This window comes from Lissotriton helveticus, chromosome 6 (genome assembly GCF_964261635.1).
Source record: "Lissotriton helveticus chromosome 6, aLisHel1.1, whole genome shotgun sequence".
In the NCBI taxonomy this organism is placed as follows: domain Eukaryota; kingdom Metazoa; phylum Chordata; class Amphibia; order Caudata; family Salamandridae; genus Lissotriton; species Lissotriton helveticus.
In genome coordinates this window covers 1,132,398,038-1,132,421,246 of record NC_136067.1, presented here as the reverse complement: position 1 = coordinate 1,132,421,246, position 23,209 = coordinate 1,132,398,038, and the positions used below count along the sequence as shown (strand labels likewise).

The 23,209-nt window shown below is 50.6% G+C and overlaps 1 protein-coding gene across 2 annotated transcripts in view; it reads right to left on the bottom strand.

Annotated features, from left to right (window-relative positions):
• Positions 1 to 23,209, bottom strand: part of LOC144763312 (uncharacterized) — a 340,332-nt gene that overhangs the window by 207,770 nt on the left and 109,353 nt on the right. For both annotated transcript variants that reach the window (XM_078648791.1, XM_078648792.1), the window contains exon 6: positions 2,682 to 2,771. In XM_078648791.1, coding sequence (XP_078504917.1) covers positions 2,682 to 2,771 — 90 coding nt within the window. The remainder of the gene's footprint in view (positions 1 to 2,681; positions 2,772 to 23,209) is intronic.

Sequence of the window (23,209 nt, the reverse complement as noted above, 5' to 3'; positions counted from 1 at the left end):
CAGAGAGCAGACAGCAATGGGGAGGGGCAAATGGAGCAAATAGGCGGGAGATATTACCTGTAGCAATGGAGGAGGGGCACAACTGGGTGCCCTGGGCCATTACCTAGAGCAAAATGCTTGATCTCAAAGAAAGTCCTGTGCACCAATTAAGCATTATGGCTAGTTTAATCTGATTTAAAACAAATCAGCTTAGTCCGTTCCTCCTACCTCCTGGCTCCACCCTCAGGTCTGCCACCCTTCACCTCTTGCCTCTCCGACCTCTGCAGTCTGTAACCTCTGTTAAAGCTCCAGGCAGTTTCCCGGTAGCTTCACTCCAGGAGGTTTCAATGCGCCGTTTGTACTTCAATTGCCGGTACCTCACCAGCACCTCCAGCTGTTAGGATGCCGGTCCAAAGAAAGAACGGCCAGTGGTGAGATTCGGACACAACGCTGCGTATCAACGCATCAGCCGGACATCAAAGCCCGTGCTTGATGTGTTTGAATGATATATTTAAAGAACCGTCCAGTAGTGTTTGTAATTTGAGACAGACTCCGACTACCTGTAGCGCTTTCTTGAAAACAGTAAATTGGTTCTTACAGCCCATAACCTTGAAGGCTTCGAGTATATTTTCATAATTCAATAACACAGATGGTCGCGCTTCCACACAAAAATGCTATATTTTTTTTTACTCTACCAGTTTTCTCAAAATGTGGGGCTCTCGTTGTGTGCATAATAAGTTCATCACCTTTTCATGAGGGGGAGCTAACCTCCCGATAGTGTTTAACTTAAAGGCACGCAGGCGAAGGCAAGTGGCTGGTGCAGTATTGCATCAAGGTGGTTGCGGTTAACTTTTTAATGTAATTGTAAACCCTTAGGCATGGAAGCTCTTCACTAACAGCTATTGTTGTACACAGCTCGGTGCTGCTCACTTTTCGCCATCTTTTATTTTATTATATTTATAGAGTTTTATATAGCGCTAGCTAGACCCGTAGGTATCAGGGTGCTTTACATACACAAAGGAAAGGAAAAGAACGCTTGCAGGACATGAGGATGCATAAAGGTATAAGCAAAGACCTAATACTTGTTTATCTAGTGAGGGGAGAGAGACGCAGGGGGTTGACCAAGTCAGATAACCACCATCCTTGAAGGTCAAAGAGAGAGAGGGGGGGGGGGGTCCATTATGTTATTCATGACCAGGCTGGGTGATAGATAAAGGTGTAAGTTTGCCTCGCTGTAGTGCTTAATTTGAGCCGGTGCTTGGGAACGGACATCCCGCTTTTTGTGTCACTAAAAATACACAACAGTTGATTATTGTTTCAATATACATTAAAAACAACTAATACCTGTTCTAATACCCAAACTATACTTATACTTATAGCTGTGGGCTTCGAACAGTCGGAATTGTCGCACTTGTAGGAGTGTCACGGGTAGTAGTTGTGTTGGCACTTTTATTGGCAGTGGCAATGGGTGGTGCACGCTGGAGTGTCCTCCTGAGGTTGGCCCTGGCGCTTTTTGTCTTACAAATTAAGCACTGGTCTTTTACAAATTAAACACTGGTCTAAAGCAGGCGCTTAACCTTCCAGTGTGTCATGACCACTAACATACATACCTAGAGACCCGATGCAGTGAGGAGAGTCACGATTTTTTTTTTTTATACAAATGGCTTTATTTTAGTTGTTTCCCGCCTTAATGTGCCTCTGCTTCAATAGAAGTCGATGGAGAAAACACATTGCCATGTATTTTTTTTCAAGCTTTCCCACTTTCCTGTTCTGAATGTTGTTGCCATGTATATAATTAAAGTAAGAGACATCAGAACGGTCCAGATTCGCTAATCTACTTCCTGGCGTTGTCATTATGTCAAAGAATATCTGGGAGACTGCGGGGAGCCCCGTTAGATCGCGGGGGGGTGGGGTGCGGGCGGGGCAGGGCAGCAGTCTTCGTTGTTTTCTGGTTGCTGCCGTAGTACCGACGTGTCACCTTTCGGCCTCTTCAGAGCTTTTGAAGGTGGGGAGGCGTGACTGGGTATAGCGCCCTGAGCTGTAAAGCTGCAGAGGGCTGAAAATTGAGACATGGCAGATTGATGGAAAATAAGATGGGGTGGATTTTTGTTAAATATATTGCTTATAGGATCTCGGGATCTGCTACCAAGAGCTGTGACCGCTGCCCACAAGCAGCAGAAACGTGGCGGGCAGACACACGGACAGCGGGAGGGGGGCGGGCAAAGCAGCAGAAACGTGGCGGGCAGACACACGGACAGCGGGGGGGGGCGGGCAAGCACACGGGCAGCGGGAGGGGGGCGAGCAGGCACACGGACAGCGGGAGGGGGGAGGGAATGGAAAGAAAGGCACTCACCTTGACTTCCTCCGGCGGCGGAATGACCAAATGAAACCTTGACGTCGGAAAAAATAAGCCCCGCCCACCGCCGCACTGACGTGACAAAAGGGGCCGGATGAGAAAAATTCTCCAGAAACGCCCACGAGTGGCCTCGCAGGATGACTGACGCCTCTGTTTGCCAATGGCTAGCGTCCATTTATGGAGCTAGCCAATGGGAAACAGAGGCGGGACGAACATCCATACTGTTGACAAAAGTTTTTCGCCTGGGCGGAGCACTGCCTGCTCTCGCCAGGTCGAAACCTAAAAAGGAGAAGTTATTCAAAGCATCATGCATGCAGGTATAAGTAGTTACGTATTCATGTCTTACTTGTTGACCTACTGAAGCTTTCTGTTTGGTCACCGTCCTCATGGTGCATGGGATCGATTTCTTCCTCTGCTTTTATACACACTGAAACAACTAATAGGAAACCCAGTCAGATTAGAAAACTAAACATACAAGCACAATATCTTAGCATAGAGAAACATATAATATTTGACATAAGGTATTCTTTACGGGAAGTGGGAGACCGCTGAAAACGTTCTTGTTTGCTTCCAAGACATTTAAGCATGAATTATTTTAGCTTCCTAAATTCTGCTTTTCAAAATGTATGTGTTTACATGAAGCCCTGGTATTTTCCTGCCCCTTTAAAAGGGTCGGAGATCTAAGCAAAAGCCACAAGGCTGGTGCAACGTATTCCAGGTAAGTTTAGTACACCATTTTTCTGTTTTTATTGTTTGACAGTCACTTGACTTTGCATTGTAAATGTTGATGTTTTACGACTGAATTATCATTGAAACATTACTCAGTAACCTGTATTACCCGGACAATGAAAAGGTTAGGCAGTTTCTGTGTCCCCAACAATTAACCTCTAAAGCAGTCTTGACCTCCACATAACTTTTCTTCTACATAAGAGCAGAGAATTTTACTATCTATTGTAGGAGTTTTTCAGACATGAGGTGTGTACATCAAAACACATGGTGTACGGGGTCTTATGGACTCTGGATTCTAGAAGCTAGTGTGATTGGGATAAGAACATGAAAAAGTATCTGGCACAGTATCATAAAGCACATTGTACAGTTGGCATTTGACATATTTGCAAAACACATATATACAATAACTGTCACAGCCAAAGTGATTTTTGTAGAATGGTACAATTTTTGACAGTTGCTGAAGTCAAAACTCAAACCCTAGTGAGTCATTTCAGAGTTCAGGGAGATATGATCTACACCACACCCTTGTCACATGGCAGAACACAGGATTCTTTAAAGTTATTATGCTGCTTGGAATGTGGTACAAGCTTGGGCATAAATCGGCTGTACAGTAGAACGATGAATACTGTGGAAAAAGCAAGCACCACTTGAAGGAACTCTGGTCATTGCCCTGTTGCCTTCACGCCACTGAAGGGTATATAAATATAGTAGTGTGAGATAAGGTTTGCATGGCTGTTGTGCAAGTTATAAATTGGAGTCCTAACAATCACTTGAGAATTTCAGTGTTTTTTCGGTTTTAATTTGTAACCACGACTATTTAACAGTGTTTTTTACAGTTCAAATCTGTTTTTATTATAATTTCAGTGTATCGGATACCAACATACAGACTGGGACATGTCCCTTACTTGGTGCCCTGCATAGCAATAAGAGAAACAGAAATGATCAATACATTGTCCCAACTTCCCTTACCACCTTTCATCCCCCTGTACTCACTCTGGCATTATGCATTCAAGTATCAGTCGACCCTTCCACATCCCGCACCCCATCTTCTGCCCATCCCGGACACGTCCCATCCCCTGGCTCAGTCAATTGCAACAAGCATAGATACTTAGGGCATGTTAATTCATAGAATTCTGCAGAAAGCAGTGAGATGTACGGTAGCAACAACTCTCGGTAAACAGCTAGCTGATGCGTTAATGGAAGGGTCAGATGATACATTCCCAGTATGTGCCATATTCTATGGAGCCAAGCAATATGTGTCTGGGATTTCTCTGTGCCCCAAAGCAAGAGGATTGCTTGCAGCACCGCTCCCAGGGCCAAACCAACGTGCCATCCCCTCCTGGAATTAAGGGTACAGGTCAAGAGATTGGGATTGGGTAGCCCCAGGATAATCTATGCAGGGAAGCAGGGCATCTATGTGCCAAAATATGTGTCTATGTCAGTCAGAACTGCATCCCAGTACCGTGTGAGTTTTGGTCAAGACCAAAGTAGATGGAGTAAGATCCCCAGAGCCCCTCCAGCAGTCCGCACCATGATTGGGGTCCCCCATGATATCTAACTGGTGTTAATTACCAATACTTTGCAATTTTAATGGTGGTTTCTAAACTCACAGTGTTGCGTGATGTATGACGTGCCATGCAGTAGATGTCCCCCATTCCTTTTGTGTCATGGTCCACCCCAACTCAAGCTCCGATCGTCTCTGATTCGATGCTTTCTTCAATATAATTGTTGCAGCAGGAGGGCATATAATTCGGTGATAACGAGTTGCTCGCTCTCTTTGGACAAGAGACATTTTTCAAAGGGTGTAAGAGCACGTTGCGGTCCCCTCTGATGTCACAATGGGTGACCCAGTGGCGGATCTGAAGGTAATGCATCCATTCTGCCATATTCGGCTTGAAGTCATATAAAGGGAATAAGCATTTCAGAGTTAAACATGTGACCAGTTGATCTACAGCCAGCCGCCTGCCAGGATTGGCATCAATGGTGAGGGGAACGAGGTCAAAGCCCTCTGAGTGGCAACTTGGTCCTGTGAGAAGTTGGCCTGATATATGATGCTCACTAGTTCTAGTGATCACCTTGTATCAGTCCAAACAACCCTTATGGTGATTGGTTGTAAGTCAACCTTATAGACCAGCTATCCTAATGGTAGCATGGACAAAGCAGTCTTAGGCTAAACTCTTTTGGCATGTGAAGCCAGCTGTTTTATCACAATATATCCCCTTGAATACCAGATGAAAGGACACCACACAGGTTGTTATGAAAATAAACAGTATATTTATTAATAACAAACACCTCTGAACTCTTTATGAGGTCAGAGGGCTAAGCACATGACAATCTCTTAAGAAAAACACGATAAGTTGCACAAAATTACAATGGTGCCCTAGGGGCACGACAAACCATATACTAAGTAAGTGGAATGTGAGAGTCGATAGAAGGAATGGAGCTGTCCAGAGGCTGTAGGATCGATGGGACCACGCTACACTAACTCTAGGTAAGTAATAGGAGGCCCACGGAACGCGTGTGCAGAGTGTGAACTCACACGCGAGATGCGTAACAACGTCTATGGACAGTACAGTTCAAGTTAAAGGTGAGTACGGACAATCCTGACTAGGTAGGACTAAAACGACTGTGGAACTGGACACTTGGACAGTTAAACTACCCTTGAGCACCGAAATGCTCTCGTTACCTCACCCACGGGCTGCGGGTGCATAGGTGCGAAGTCGTGTCGGGTTCTCGCGTTGAAGTCTATGGAGCCTGAAAGAAAAGATGCTGCAGGCGACCAGGAAGAAGATGTCCGGTGCGATCCAAGGGTGGATCGGTGAAGAAGAGGACCTGAAAGCAGAGGGGACAATGTTCAAAGTCACTAGCCAGTGACCGGTGTGGAACCAGGAAGGAACCAGATGTCGTCGTCGCGATCAGGTGAAGAGTGGACGATTGACTCTGCAGCCACGTGGACCAGGAGGTGTCTTCGACGACCAGAATGGAGGCACGAGCTGTCCCACGCAGGCTCTCGCTGTCGGCGGAGTTGGATCCGGAATCGGCGTCAACAGGCCTTGGCAAAGGCAACCCACGCGGTGAGTGGAGAAAGCGTCTGGTGCGGACTAGGAGAGTCCGGGGTGCCCCTCTTTTGGAAGGGAGCAAGGGCCAGTCTGGAGCAACCAGACCAGCAGCAAAGATTTCAAAGTTCGTCGTCTAGGAGGCCACTAGCCAGCCGGCAAGTGACCAGACAACGCGTCGAGCAGCAAACAAGCAGAAGGGCCCCACGCAAATCTCGTGGATGCTGGAGGGCTGATCTTCGGTGCAGGGGCTGCTCGAGGCTGGGGCTTCTCAGTCCCCAAAGCACTTGGTCGAGTTTACCTCGGGAGTCGTGCTGGAAGCGAAGTGCAGTTTCTTTCAAGATGGCCGGTCCCACGTGTCTCGTCGCACCCACGGGTCTCAGCTTTGCTGCAGATGTGAGTTGAGGTCGGAGAGGTCTGGGAATCCGGGTCTCGTCGGACTCTGAAGTCTGGATCCTCGAGGGAAGACGACAAAGTGAAGCCGCTGGACGCTTGATGGTGCCTGCTTGTGCAGGGTGGACACTCCTTGCCCACAAGGGAGATTTCTTCAGTCTTCTGTGGAGCAGAACGTCGAAGTCCAGAGTTTCTTCTTGTAGAGTAGTTCAGGATTAATCTAATTTGGAATGGGACCAGCTCCTACCTTTATCCTGCTAAAGGGGGCTGCACTACTGACTAGGTCCCTCCCCTGGGTGGGGCCAGGAAGGGGGGTAGCTACACCCCCTATCCTTTGTCCGGTTTCCCGCCAGAGCTGGGGCAGGGATGCCCCAGCAACTGGTTTGAACCGGTGTATGCACAGGGCACCTTGTGTGCCCCAGGCATGTCTCATTCCTTTCAGGCCTATCCTCCCCAATACACAAAATCCTGTCTGGGGTGGTGCTAGCACCTCCCAAGGCAGGAAACCCTTTGTCCAAGCCTCCCTCGCTGGAAGGACTCCCAGCAGCAGGAGGTCAGACTTGTGTCTGTGGTGGCAGCATCCATTTTGTGATGCCAAGGCTCGAGTTAACTTTAACCGGGGTTCACAGTTACATACATGTTGTGTCCCTCTAGAAGGGTGGAATGCTACCCCCGTCGCCAGAATTGGCGAGGGGGTAGTATTCCAATTCGTATGACACCTTACTCGACATGTTTTGATAATGTTATACCAGAGTTAGCATTTAACCGCAAGGATTATAATGCACTTAAGAGTATATGGTATAGCGTTATCATGGAACAGCTATTAGGACTTGGTTCCGCAAGCTGCAAACGGGCTCAGCTCATGCCAGAGCACCATCTCACATAATTCCAAGCACTCTGCCTTCAGGATTGATAAGGCCTGCCATAGGAGTGACTGATAGGAATATATGTGTCCATTTTAGGGTTAGATATAGGTATACTATATCTACAGCAAAGAGTGATTACTCCACCTTGCCCCAGCTGTCGTGCAGCCAGTTGTGTCTATTTTAGATGGCCAGCCAGGGGTGGCATAATACATGCTTCAGCCCCTGGTAGGCCCTGGGTACACCTAGGCCCTGGATACCTAAGGTATGCTGCACAGGGACTGATAAGGTGGCCCAGTACCAATTGGTAAATGCACCTAAGGTACATGGTTGTCAATTTAGAGAGAGAACAGCTAGGCTGTGGGTCTGATTAGCAGGCTCACAGCCAGGGAAAGTCGTAAACCAGTGAAGCAAAAAGCAAAAATCTGGGGTGACCATAGGATTGCAGACCCCACTCTCCTACAGGTCCCACACCCCAAATGTGGCACTCGTACAGGGAATGAGTACAGCCCCCAGGCTCGCTGGTTCTTTCATAGCCAAGTGATTTTTCAGAGATGTTCTCCTGCTTTAGCCCTATCCATAAAGCACCAGCGCTTTTCAGACTCCTTACAACTCCATTTCACTAGGAACTGAAGTAGCGCTGCTTGGTAGTAGTGGTAAAGGTTAGAGCCCCCAAACCACTCTGTCAGGCTGAGTGAAAAAGCCAGATGCGGTTTATGAATGGCCTCTGTCCCTCTCAGGCAAAGCGGTAGATTTCAGCTTCGGGAGATATAAGTATACTCGCCGGGGGTGTCAGTGAGGGGCCTGGATTCAGGAATAGAGCCTTCAGTAGGACTGTCATTTTCAAAGCTGCCATCCTCCCAAGCCATGAGAGACAGTAGTGTTTCGACTGAATGAGGATTGTAAGGACCTGCCAAAATAAGGCTCAATCATTGCTGGCCACTGTCTCTCCTACGGCTACCTGTATTCCGAGATATGTCACCGAGGAGTCCGCCCACACTAGTGAATATCAAGCAACCAGCTGATGTTGTAAAGAAGGCGTGACTAAGGGTTTGAGTGCCTTAGCTTTCTGTAAGTTGATGCAGAAGCCCAAGGTCCTTCCGAACAGCCCCAGCTCCAATAAGGCCGGCAGGGCACACAATCGGTCTTAAGCACCACAATAACATTGTCTGCTTACAGCCTGACGGTGTGGACTTCTACATCACCGTACAGCACTTCCAAACTAGGACAGTTAGACTCATTTATCAGAGTGGAAATCACTTTGGGGGGGGGGGGGGGCAGGGAAACTTTGTCTTTCTTCCAAGCCACTGAGGTTATAAGCTAATGGCGCAGTCACACTCCTGTGATGTGTGGTAAATAAATAATTAATTACCGGTTCTATTTTTGACTATAATCAATAAACGGGTAGCTCAATAAATAAGAGTCAAGATACGAGGTAGCTAGAGTTGACAGGCTTTAATTAAGCATAAAGGACAGGAACAGGACAGCCTGCATGGGAATGGGATGGCAGCTGCCGGGGGCAGGATCTGGGAATTGGCTAACTTTTAATAACAGTGCATTAATATATATACTAAAAACAATTACATTGCATTCAGTACAGTAGGCGTAGCAGTAGGCGGAGTTTGTAGCAGTCGCGAAAGATAAGGCATAAAGTGGGTGTAACAAGAGGTGTGTACAGGGCGTATACATAGACATGTGATGCAAACGTAACAGAATATGTCATAAAAAGGGGCGGAAACATGGAGGGGGCTACCTGAGCAGCTGGGACCTCTAACCTAGTGGTGCGCGCAAACTGACAATGACGTGTTACTAGGGAGAACTGGGGGCTATGACTTCTGCACTAGAAGAGGAGACGAAAGTCTGGAGGGTCAGAGCGACATGTACCCAGGCATATCTAGTATCTGGTGTTTAGAGTACATGTTGATAGAATCCAAAAGTTATCAGGGCAAAGGCTAACAGACACTAAGACTGGTGCATGCATAATTCTACATGTATTGCGTGTGCGAGGAATATTCTATGAATATTAATACAGTATTTCTCTTACATGGAGACATAAAGGCTAGACCATGACGGAAACTATTGATGTGATTCAGTAGCTTAGGAATGCAGAGAAGGAGGGCTGGACTGATAACTAGAAACATAACATACTCTTGGCAGACTGGGAGGCAGAGCCAGGCCGGGCCGGGCACTGCGAGGCATGAAGTAAGTGAAGGGTCAGGGATACAGGTGGGGGCTGTATCGCTCCTCGGAGAGGGTTCAGGAGACAGGAGCTGAATCTGAGTCCGGGCCCTTTTGAGGCCTAGAAACGGGGACAATTCAATGAATTAACGTGCACACTGTAAAACGTGGCAACGTAGGTTTACATAGGCCTAATATTCGTTGTTTTCACGAGGACTGGAAACTGGCATACTAGAGATGGACACAACTGTAATTGCGTCTTTAATCGATCAGAAAGGGGATACATGCATATCGATCATGCACATATGACATAACATGGGGAACACGTAGGCACATATGACATGGTAAAATTTACTTTTCCACATTCCCTCCTTGTGCCCTACGTTTCCATCAGGAAACATCAATATTCATGATACCATCTATTATTTCATATAGCATCATTTGCTCGTCTCGAATTGTCTTGGAACGGGACTTAGGACTAGAAATACAAGAGGTAGCACAAATGCCGCAAATCGCAGGGCCACATTGTATACAGAGGCAGCAACTGAATAGGATCATTACTGCAATACCTAGGAATGACAATACTTTCCATCCCCAGGCAGATATAATACTCCAGAGCCAACCGGACCATGTCCAGGTGCCTGGATTCTGGTGTAACTGATGGGCAATTTTATGAAGTCTGGTTATAGCTGAATAAACAGACGGCGCGTTATTAGGAATGAAAATGCAGCAACTAGATCCGATGACTCTACATGCTCCTCCTCTATCGGCCAGTATGACGTCAAGAACGAGACGATTTTGGAGCACGACAAATCTCATAGCAGATTGCTCTTCGGTTAAGTTACCTAGAGCAGAAGTAGTCTCATTCACTACTGCTTCGAGGGTTCTGGTTAACCTACGTATTAACTTACTATTCTGGACAGGGCCTATAAAGAAGAAGAAACCTTTATTGAAGTCTTGATATTGTTCTAGAGTAGTTTCAGTTTGATCGACAATCGGGGACTCAATCTCCCTTCTATGTCTGACGTGTACTAGATGTGTGTTTCTATGATAATCAGATGGGGCTAGAAAAACTGGTGGCAGTAGGAAGGCAATGTAACATGTTCCATCCCAATCGAGGGGCAGACGAATATATGCGGTCTGACCACAAACAAAATAAGAATGACGTGAGGCTTTGAAAATAGATTTCCCACTGTCACTATACTCGACAGTAATAGTACAATCACTATGTCCTACATGTGCGGAACCATTCTTTCTGACACATAATTCGCCTTTGACTGGTAGTACTGAAATAGCAGGCAAATCTGGAGTAGAATCAGACTGAACATTCAGGACCATAAAATTCGAAGAATAATTACCTAAATTATAAACTTCATTTTCTAGATCTAACCCTGTTCTATGGGGGAGACCTTGCTTGTCTGGAAAACATGTTCTATTCAGAAGAGACATATCATTGGAGGATGACGTTAACGTGGACCATGCTCCACACGAACCATTATGTGAAAACGGATAGGGAAAGAGTGGCAGAACTCCCTTCGGAGTCTGGAAAGGGGGGAGTCGACCACACACCCAACAATTAGTGGCATTGCTGGTCTGGTGTGAATAGTGTAACATTCTAATGAATGTATTGTTTCGCATAGCAAGACGATAGGATAACTCGTGAGGAGGCAGATCACTAAATGTGTGCTCTACTGTAGCATTACAAAACTTATTTACATGAGAAATTGGAAAACATAAATGCAATGCATAACTTGTGCAGGTAACCATCAAACTTAGAAACAATAAGAAACTTAGAAAAACGATACATCGTATAGAGTTTTGACTAACTCTCTCACTATGGGGGTCTATCTCATACATGTCAGATACCTGTCTAACCGTTTCACCCGAGAGGGACTTAGACAATTAAACTGGCTGACTTATTTTGCTAGACCGGAGTTTCTTTTTATACTCCTGTTGCGGAGTTTTCTCTAACAGAGGAACTTTCAGTTCGGGATTAGGATCAATATCTGGTTTCAGGCAGTCTTTAGAAATGGAACAGTCTTTGGAAATGTTCTTGGCAAAAGTTTTGTCACGGAGTCCATGGAATTTCTTGATATGCGACAGATGGACCCATCCCTTGCGGCCTTCCAACTTCACGGCAGTCCTTGTTGTAAGTAATACCATCCGAGGCTCCTTCCAACGGGGCTCCAGCGGACTTGAACGATCAAAGTTCCTTACGAGAACAAGGTCCCCTGGAATGACCTCGTGCGGTTTCACTTCAGTATTGTCTGGGAATGCAGCGGCAACCTGTGAACGACAAGAGTGTAGGGCAGACATCAAGGAAGCTAGGTAATCTGTCAGCATATTACTGGAAACATCTGTAATACTGCGGGGTCTAGGTGTACCCCACATATTTGGGGGGCGGCCGAATACGACCTCATAAGGGGACAGACCTGATCTGGAATGTGCAACCATTCGCATGTAGAATAGAGCAACTGGCAGGGCTACTAGCCAGTCTACACCTTTCTCTTTACATGTCTTGGCAATACGGATTTTCAGGGTTTGATTATGTCTCTCTACGAGACCGGCTGCTTCAGGATGGCGCACACAATGGAACTTCCACTGGTACCCTAACAGAAGGGAAACATGTTTCATTAGCTCGGATGAGAATGGTTGGCCGTTGTCAGAATACACGACCCTAGGGAGTCCATAACGGGGGAAGAATTCACGAACCAACTGCTTGGCAGTGGTCGCTGCTGTATAATCTGGAACTGGATATGCTTCTGTCCACCTGGACAAAGCGCATACAACTACGAGGACATACTTGAAACCTCGACATCGCTCCATCTGAATATAATCCATCTGGAGGACTTCAAAAGGGTGGTCAGGGGGTTGGAATCCACCTTGTTCCACCGGGACACTTTTACCTGGATTGAATTGACAACATATCATACAAGTACGGACTTTCTGCTTGGCTGCAGCTCGTAAGTGCTTGTTGAACCAAAGGTTCTGTATACTGTCTAACATAGCTTTTTCTCCTAGATGTGCTGGACTATGTGCGGTGTTAATAATGACTTGAACCATAGAGTCGGGGAGAAACTGTTAGACGGGGACCTGGAGGGTCGGCCGAGCACAGTGATCGCACAGACAGGTAACTTCCCCCCCACAGATGGACACCACACAAAGATCAGGGTAACACCTTTTATAGGCACTTCTGGTAGTAGAGTGGTACGATACAAGGCGATTAGGACACGATGATCCTCTCAATTCTAGTCTCTAGTAAGGGAAGGGGGTAGCGGGACAGTCTTGGTACCCACGGGTACGGAGGTGTAACGGTGATAGCTCACAATCCTCGAGCTCGGTGTTCGGATGGGTCAGACCGCGGCAGCGCCGGCAGGTCCCGACGAGGTCGTAGGTGGCAACGGGCCGCGGCAGCGCCAGCAGGTCCCAACGAGGATGAAGGTTACAACGGGCCGCGGCAGCGCCAGCAGGTCCCACGAGAATGCAGGTTGCAACGGGCCGCGGCAGCGCCAGCAGGTCCCACGAGGATGGAGGTTACTACGGGCCGCGGCAGCGCCAGCAGGTCCCAACGAGGACGAAGGTTGCAGAGGGCCGCGGCAGCGCCAGCAGGTCCCACGAGGATGAAGGTTGCAGAGGGCCGCGGCAGCGCCAGCAGGCAGGACAATAGTTCACAAGGCAGGGCTGTGGCAGCGCCAGCAGTCCGTCAAGGGTGAGTTCTTCTCGGTGTCTCTCGACTCCAGGATACAACTGCCTTCCTGTCCTGGGGCGGCCTCAGTTATAGGTCTGGCGCCCTTTGATGTCCGGACCCTCGCTCTTGGAGGTCGGGAGGCCTGGGATGAGGGAGTCCAGACACCCAGCAGGGGGGTGGAGCCAGCGCCCGAGGAGGCTGGGGGTGCTCGGCACCTGGCGGGGGAGAGCCATCGACACTTCTTACTCCCATTGACCTGCCAAGTGGTCCGTTCACCTCCTGGGTGGAGGGTGGTGCCGGGATGTCGGGGCCTGGCCAGGCCCAGGGTTGGGGTCGGGCTGAGGCCGCGCGGCCGCGTGGTGCCGTGTCCAAGATGGCGGCTGGGCCGGGCAATGGTGCTGACGGTGGCCCGGGCCCTGTCCTGCGGAGAGGGAGCGAGCCCTTCATGTGGCCTGTCCAACATGCGTCCCCCCCAGCTGAAGGCGGGGAGAGTCACCCATTTTCTTGGGGACTTTCCTCGTCGAGGCGGAAAAAGCGGGACAGGCCATCCGCGTTGGCGTGGTCTTGGCCAGGACGATGCTCCACAGTGAAGTCCATCCCCTGCAGGGAGATGGACCATCGCAATAGTTTGGGGTTCTCCCCCCGCATCTGCATGAGCCATTGCAGGGGCCGATGATCTGTCTGTACCCGGAAATGCGTTCCGAAGAGGTACGGCCGGAGCTTCTTGAGGGCCCATACCACTGCGAAGGCCTCTCGCTCAATGGTGCTCCAGCGCTGTTCTCGGGGCAGTAGGCGTCTGCTGATGAAGGCCACGGGTTGGTCCACTCCTTCGGGGTTCAGTTGGGAGAGGACGGCCCCAATACCATGGTCGGAGGCATCTGTCTGCACAATGAACTCGCGGCTGTAGTCGGGGGCCTGGAGCACCGGAGCGGTGCACATGGCGGCCTTCAGCGTCTCGAAGGCCGCGTGACAGTCGGGAGTCCAGTTGACTCGTTTTGGGTTGTTCTTAGACGTGAGTTCCGTGAGGGGCCCCACAATGCTGCCATAGTCCCTCACAAACCGCCGGTAGTATCCGGTGAGCCCCAGGAAGGCTCGGACCTCTGTTTGTGTTTCGGGGGGTTGCCAGGACTGGATGGCAGCTACCTTGAGTTGGAGGGGGGCCACCAGACCGCTCCCCACTTGGTGTCCGAGGTAGGTCACGGACCCCTGGCCGATTTGGCACTTGCTGGCCTTTATGGTGAGGCCGGCCTGTTGGAGGGCCTGCAGGACCGCTCTGAGGTGGTGGAGGTGGTCGGCCCAGTGGCGGCTGTATACCGCGATGTCGTCCAGGTAGGCGGCGCTGAATTCTTCGAGGCCCGCCAATACCTGGTTCACCAGTCTTTGAAAGGTGGCTGGAGCGTTCTTCATGCCGAAGGGCATCACTCTGAAATGGTAGTGTCCGTCCGGGGTGGAGAAAGCGGAACGTTCTTGGGCCCTGGGGGTGAGGCCGATCTGCCAGTAGCCCGCTGTCAGGTCAAAGATGCTTAGGTAGCGGGCTGCCCCCATGCGGTCGACTAGTTCATCTGCTCGGGGGATAGGGTGAGCGTCGGTTCGGGTGACCGCGTTCAGCCCCCGATAGTCGATGCAGAATCGGAGCTCCGGCGTGGTGCCCGGTGCCGCGGCCTTGGGGACCAGGACGACCGGGCTGGCCCAGGGACTGTCCGAAGGCTCGATGACCCCGAGGGCGAGCATCTTGGAGACTTCTTCTTGGATGCATGTACGTACCCGATCCGGTACCCGGTATGCCCGGTGTCGGACAGGAGGACTGTCCCCCGTGTTCACGTCGTGCAGGCACCAGGAGGTGACTCCGGGTGCGAGGGAGAACAGGTTTGCGAACGGCAGCAGGAGGGCCCGGCAATCTTGACGCTGCTCTGGGGTCAGGGCCTCGGAGAGTCGGACCCCGTCCACCGAGCCATCTCTTTCCCGAGTCCTCAGTAGGTCAGGGAGGGGCTCGGAGTCTCCTTCTGTGCCACTGTCGGTCGCCATCAGCAGGCTGAGTTCTGAGCGCATGAAGTGGGGTTTGAGCCTGTTGGCGTGGAGGACCCGGAGGGGGTTCCGGGGGGACTCCAGGTCGATGAGATAGGTGACGGGACTCCTGCGCTCGATCACCTTGAAGGGCCCCGTCCATTTGTCTTGCAAGGCACACGGTTCGATGGGGGACATCACCCATACCTGCTGACCCGGTTCAAACTCGATGGAGGAGGCATGTTGGTCGTACCACTTATTCATGTCCTCTTGACTGGCCTCCAGATTGGCTTTAGCGATCTCCCTGAATTTCCGGGTCTGATTGCGGAGGGTCAGGAGGTACTTGTAGACGTCCGGAGGGGTCTTTAGGGGGGCCATTTCCCATTCCTCCTTCACTAGGCTGAGAGGCCCGCGAACGGGGTGTCCGTACAGGAGTTCGAAGGGGCTGAAGCCGAGGGACTTCTGGGGGACTTCTCGGTAGGCGAAGAGGAGGCACGGTAGTAGCACGTCCCACTGGCGGCGTAGGGGTTCTTCCAGCCCCATGATCATCCCCTTGAGGGTGCGGTTGAACCGCTCGACTAGTCCGTTCCCCTGGGGGTGATAGGGGGTGGTGAAGCGGTAAGTGACTCCGCACTGCTGCCAGAGGGATTTCATATACTTTGAAATAAAGTTCGTACCCCTGTCGCTGACGACTTCCCGGGGGAAGCCCACTCGAGAGAAGATCCCCATCAAGGCTCGACCCACTACTGGGGCTGTTATCGTACGAAGGGGGACCGCCTCAGGATATCGGGTAGCGTGGTCCACCAGGACCAGGATGAAGCGATGCCCCTGTGCTGTTCGGGGGTCCAGGGGCCCCACAATGTCTATTCCCACCCTTTCGAACGGGGTGGTCACCACGGGGAATGGTTGTAGGGGTGCCTTGAGTTTGCGGCCGCTCTTCCCGCTGGCCTGGCAGGTCGGGCAGGACCGGCAATGGTTGGAGACGTCATTTCTCATTTTGGGCCAAAAAAAGTGAGTCACCAGGCGGTGGTAGGTCTTGTCTTGGCCCAGGTGCCCGGCCAGGGGGACATCATGGGCTAGGTTCAACAGGAAGTCTCTGAAGTGGAGGGGCACCACCAGCACTCGCCCGGCCCCCAGTTCTGCGATTTTCTGTTCGCTGTACAAGAGATCATTGTCCCAATAAACCCAGTGGGCCCCGGTGGTGTCTCCTTGGCTCTGGGTGAGCGCTTGCTGTCGCAATCCCTCGAGGGAGGGGCAGGTCTTTTGCGCCTGCCGAAATTGTTCCTGGGTGGGCCCCCCTTCTTGACGCCACTGAGCCAAGTCGGGAAGCTCGGGGGGCTGTGGGGACCCCTCTGGGGCGGGGTCCGGGTGGTCGGTCTGGAGGAAGTCGTCTTCTGGAGTGATCGAGGGCGGAGGTGCTGCCCATTCTGGTTCTTCTGGTCTAGGGATGGTGCGGGTGGCCATGGACCGGGTGGTTACGCACGCCCAGTCCGGGAGACCCAACATCCCCAGATGCTCTCTTCTTTCCACAGCGGCCCACGGGGAGCTCTCGAGATCGTTCCCCAGGAGGCAGTCTACGGGGGCATCGTCACGGACAGTTACTTTCAGCATGCCGGACACTCCTCCCCATTCGAAGGGGACGCAGGCCATCCGACACAGGCTCTCCGAGTTATCTGCCGATCGGACGGGGCAAAGTACGTTTGGTAGGATTTGTTCTGGGGTCACCAGGTGACAGCGGACGGCCGTCACACTGGCCCCGGTGTCACGCAGGGCCTCGGCCTTGCGCCCATTGATGCTCACCCATTGGCTGTACTTCCGAGTGTTGGCGGGCAGGGGAGTCCGCGGGACCATGTCTCTTCCTCCCAGGCATGCCAGGGTCATGGCGGCGGGTTCCCACTCGAACTGCTCCGACTCATAGGTCTCCGTGTCTTCGGAGACTTGTTCTTCTCCCAGGGCGGCGGCCGCCATCTGGCGGGGCCCGGGGACCTGGTTCTTCGGGCAGGTCGGGTCACTGGCATAGTGGCCGACTCGCTGGCATCGATGACACGTCACGTTAGCTCGGAACCCCGGGCGCATCTGGGGGTTTCCCCGGCCTACTGGGGCCGGGGTGGCGTTAGTGGGTGCGGCCGGGACGGCGTCTCTGCCCCGGCCCGGGCCTCCTCCTCCTCCTCGGGGACGATGATGACCTTGGTTGGTTCTGTTCTGCTCATTCGGCCCACTCCGGGCCACTCGGGTGCTCTCCCACCGGTCAGCCTCGGTGGCGAGCTGCCGGGGTTCAGTCAATTTACTGTCGAGGAGGTGCTGCCGGAGCTCGACGAAGCAGTTGTTGGAGAGGTGCTCCCACACAATGAGATTGAAGAGTTGTTCGTAAGTGGTTACGTTGTTACCCTTGATCCACCCCTCGAAGGCTCGGCTGAAATAGTTCACGTATTCCAACCACGTCGTACCTGGGATCCGGGTGCAGTTGCGGAACCTCTGGCGGTACATTTCGGGTGTAAGTCCATATCGACTGAGGAGGGTGGCCTTCATGTGGTCATAGGACGTCATTTGATGGTCCGGAAGCTGCAGCAGGGCATCACGACCCTCGTTGACGAATCTCCCCCATAGGCCGGCTCCCCAGTCACTTCGAGCGACCCGGTGGGCGGTCATGGCAATCTCATAGGCCTTGAACCACTGCTGTATGTCGTCGTTCCGGTGATATTCTCGGACCACATCCTTGGGGATGTGGACCTTCTGCTCGGTAGGACCCGGGGAGTGCGGTTGCTCGGGCACCCCTAGGTTTTTGTTCAGTTTGCGTATTTCTATCTCCGCTAGTTTGCACTCGTGCTCGTATGCCAGTCTTTTTTCTTCGAGGTCTCTCTGTCTCTGTTTTTCCTCTCGCTCTTCTCTGAGCCGTAAGTGTTCTAAGTTTATTTTTTGTTCCGCCAGTTTTAATTCACCGTCTAATCTGAGTCGTGCCAAGTCTAACTCGTGTAATCTATTTTTTTCCCGCTCTTGGATCTCTTCACGGGACGGGCCTGTTCTCCGTTCCTCCGTCCGGGTGGTGTTGACTTCCGGGGCTGCGGGGTCCCGGGGGGTTGCGGTATTTGTCTCTCTCCAGGCCTCTAGGGCGTTTTTGAAGTCTTCTTTTGTGCTTAGCCCGGTGGTAGCAATGCCTAAGTCCATGCAAAATTGTTTGAGCTCTCGGTGGTTGTATTCCTCCAGCTTTTCCATCTGGAACTTCTCCGCCGATCCGCTCTCTTTGGTCGTCATTGTGGTTTTAGTCGTAGGGTGAGTTACTGTCTGTACGGTACGCGTTGGTTCGGATCGCGCCGCTAGCCACCAATGTTAGACGGCGACCTGGAGGGTCGGCCGAGCACAGTGATCGCACAGACAGGTAACTTCCCCCCCACAGATGGACACCACACAAAGATCAGGGTAACACCTTTTATAGGCACTTCTGGTAGTAGAGTGGTACGATACAAGGCGATTAGGACACGATGATCCTCTCAATTCTAGTCTCTAGTAAGGGAAGGGGGTAGCGGGACAGTCTTGGTACCCACGGGTACGGAGGTGTAACGGTGATAGCTCACAATCCTCGAGCTCGGTGTTCGGATGGGTCAGACCGCGGCAGCGCCGGCAGGTCCCGACGAGGTCGTAGGTGGCAACGGGCCGCGGCAGCGCCAGCAGGTCCCAACGAGGATGAAGGTTACAACGGGCCGCGGCAGCGCCAGCAGGTCCCACGAGAATGCAGGTTGCAACGGGCCGCGGCAGCGCCAGCAGGTCCCACGAGGATGAAGGTTGCAGAGGGCCGCGGCAGCGCCAGCAGGCAGGACAATAGTTCACAAGGCAGGGCTGTGGCAGCGCCAGCAGTCCGTCAAGGATGAGTTCTTCTCGGTGTCTCTCGACTCCAGGATACAACTGCCTTCCTGTCCTGGGGCGGCCTCAGTTATAGGTCTGGCGCCCTTTGATGTCCGGACCCTCGCTCTTGGAGGTCGGGAGGCCTGGGATGAGGGAGTCCAGACACCCAGCAGGGGGGTGGAGCCAGCGCCCGAGGAGGCTGGGGGTGCTCGGCACCTGGCGGGGGAGAGCCATCGACACTTCTTACTCCCATTGACCTGCCAAGTGGTCCGTTCACCTCCTGGGTGGAGGGTGGTGCCGGGATGTCGGGGCCTGGCCAGGCCCAGGGTTGGGGTCGGGCTGAGGCCGCGCGGCCGCGTGGTGCCGTGTCCAAGATGGCGGCTGGGCCGGGCAATGGTGCTGACGGTGGCCCGGGCCCTGTCCTGCGGGGAGGGAGCGAGCCCTTCATGTGGCCTGTCCAACAGAAACCATGTGGCTTTTCCCTTCGTCACCCATCCTTGATCTGTCTGGACCCCTCCTTGTTCGGACCATTTCTTGATTTCTTCGGGAGTAGCATGTAACTGTATGTCTATGACATCTTGTGTAGGGTCCTTAACTGTCATACAAGTAGTCGGATCTAGAGTGAGTGTCCGTGTCGTGTTAACTGGAATGTCTGGGGTCTGAGCTGTAAGCTTGGCTGTTCGATCTGCTAGATCATTACCTTGGGAAATGATGTCTGTAACTTTCGTATGTGCTTTGCACTTCATGATAGCGATAGCTGTCGGTAAATGTATTGCATCTAACAGAGCTTGAATGAGGAGACCATGCTGAATCTTGGTTCCATGAGAAGTCATGAAACCTCTCTCCTGCCAGAGCACTCCGAAGTCGTGTACAACTCCGAATGCGTAACGTGAATCTGTATATATGTTTACTTTCAGGTCCTTGGCACGTATGCAGGCTTGGGTCAGAGCAACTAGCTCTGCTGCTTGAGCAGACAGGGTGTCAATACGGTGTGTTTCAATAACTTCGGTGTCAGTAGTCACTGCATACGCGGCTACTAGTTCTCCTGTACTAGTTCTCATACATGAACCATCCACATAAAGTGTAAGGTCGGGATTAGGTAATGCAATGTCTGTCAGGTCTTGTCTTGGCTTAGTCATAGTGTTAATGACTTCCACACAGTCATGTGTGGCAGGACTTGAAGTAACTGACGGTAACAGTGTAGCAGGATTTAGAACGTTGCAGCGTCTGATTTCTATGTGTGGCTGGAACAGTGTCAGTTCATAACCTGTTAAACGTGCAATTGTCAAGTGCTGAGTCTGTGTTCGGTTTAAAAGAACTTCCACGGAATGTGGAACTTGTACTGTCAGGGAGTGTCCTAATACTATGGAATCACTTTGTCTGATAGCTAGAGCTGTAGCTGCAACTGACTTGAGGCACGCAGGCAAAGCCTGGGCTACTGGATCTAGTGTGCTCGAAAAATAAGCACAGGGCTTGTACTGTCCGGCTTGATCTTGTGTGAGAACATATAATGCAGTACCATCACGTTCTGTGACAAAAAGTGTAAAAGGCTTACTGTAGTTCGGTGTAGCTAGAACAGGTGCTTGGCATAAGGCTTTCTTTAATTCATTAAAAACAAGTGTATGTTCCTGGGTCCAAGGGAGGACAGTCGATACGGCTGCCTCCTGTGTCGTTAACTGTATCAGTGGCTTAGCTAGAAATGCATACTGAGGAATCCATTGTCTGCAGTAAGAAGTGAGGCCAATAAAAGCTCGTACCTCCTTCTGTGTCTTGGGCTGTGGAAGACTCGCTATTAACTGGATACGATCTGGTGTCAACTGCCTACCCCACTTGGACAGTAAGTGGCCTAAGTAGATCACTTGCTGGACACAGAATTGAAGCTTCGAAGGGGACACCTTGTGCCCCTGCTCGGCCAGAAAATACAGGACTGTAAGTGACGCATGCTCGCAGTCACGTTCAGAACGGGCTGTGATCAATAGATCATCGACATACTGGAGCAGGGCAGTGTCAGTTGGCATGTGAATATTGTCTAGCTGTCTTTTAAGTGCTTGACTGTAAATACTAGGACTTTCTGTGAAACCTTGAGGAGCTCGTGTGAATTTATAGCTCCTTCCATTTAAACAAAAACCGAAAAGGTACTGGCTGTCTGGATGAATCGGAACACTGAAAAATGCATTCTTGAGGTCTATTACAGTAAAAAATGTAGCTTCAGAATCAATAGCTGTCAATAGGGATGAAATATCTGGGACTACTGGGTACTGGGGTATGATACATTTATTAAGTTCTCGAAGGTCAATCACTAATCGATATACTGGAGGTGCATTTGGATCAGTACGTTTCATGACTGGAATGATAGGAGAATTACATACATTGGAGTCAGTTTCTACAACCACTCCTTGAGCAATGAGCTCGTCAATAATTTTGGATAAGGCTGCTACAGCCTCCGGTGGCAATCTGTACTGTCTGATTCGTGGCAAGACTATACCTTGCTTGAGGGTCACACGATGGGGTGTGATTCGCATAAAACCTACATCAGTTGGACCTTGCGCCCATAAATGCTGCGGAACATTTGACAATCTTGGATCAAAATCTCGTAATACATAGTGACCTTTAAAGTCTCTTAAAAACAATCGGATTCCTTCTGGGGAACAGCAAATTACTGCACCTAATTCTTTCAATGTTTTAATGCCTAACAGATTTTCTGGACATGACTTCGTAAGTAACAAATCAGTAGTTCGGGACAATGGACCAACTTCTAGAGAAACTGGTTTTGAAATCTCGTTCACAATAGGCTTTCCTGAAAATTCAAGGGAAACATTTCTAGAGCCTGAGAGCGGAGCCCCTGGAACCTCGTCATGACTGATAGTAGTCCTACTTGCCCCTGTAGCAATCAAAAACTTTCTGTCTTTCCCTAATACTTGACTGTGTACATAGGGACCCTCTTGATCTACAGGTATCTCGATGAGAGGCAAGCCTACCTCCCTCTCTAGGCTGTTTCATGAATACTGTTGATACTCTGGATACTCTGACTGAGCATACTGGTACATCTGCTGTGTAACATGCTGTGTTGCAGCGATAGGCTGCGGTGCTGGAACTGTCTGTTGTGCATTCTGTGGTGACTGAGAAGTCTGTGAAACTTGTTCTTGTCTAGGCGGACGTGGTCTTTCTTTGGTCTTACCAGTTGCTATATTGTGTTTCAGAACTGCACACTCGTTTATAAAATGACCTGGCTGTTTACAATAATTGCATGTCCCTTTAACGGGAGCTGCAGGATGACTGGCTTGATTCGGACCACTCTTCTGACTGTCTTGTGGAACAGATTGTGCAACTAATACTTTCATTTTCGTGTCTTTCATACGTCTCTTTTCGTGTTCTTGCTCTTCCCTGATTCTATTCTGGTGATACTGGAGCATCTGAAGCATTTGTGACGGGGTACTAGCTTGCCAGGTACTTTCGACTTTCAAAACTCGATTCTTAACTTGTGGGCTTGAATTCTCGACTAGTTTAGTAACAAAAAGATGAGGGTATGACTCGCTACCTGTCTTCAAACCACTGTTGATAATAAAACATTTTTCGAATCTAGAATAAAAATCACTAGTGTCTTCATCCTGTTTCTGTTTACATGCTGAGATTGCATCCCAATCTTCCTTTTTCGTGGCTAGTAACCTTGGCAAAACTTGAATCAATAACTCTGGCAATTCTTTACATTTGTCCCCAAGACCGGTACCTGGTACTCGTATATTATCTTCAGCTTCTAGAGCTGTCCAATCTATCTTTTTCTCTCCCACCTCCCATTCTTTTTCCTTGAGTTTTTCATATACCCCTGCGGGCAACGGGACTTTTAGCATTTTAATGATATCTGGATACGTGTATTCTCCCATACGGAGCATGTCTTTTAATTCTCGATGGAACCCTGCTGGGTCTTTGTCGTGACAGGGAATTAACTTTTTCATCTCTAAGAGTTCCATCTTTGTGATAGGGGTGTAAACAAATACTCGTTGCATTTCACCACCCGCTGTCCTAACTGGGTGTACTTCTCGTAACGGATGCTGTCTATCTATGTAAAATCGTTTACTTTCTGGGGGTGAGACGTGAACAAAATGCGGGTTCAGGAACGTTCTAT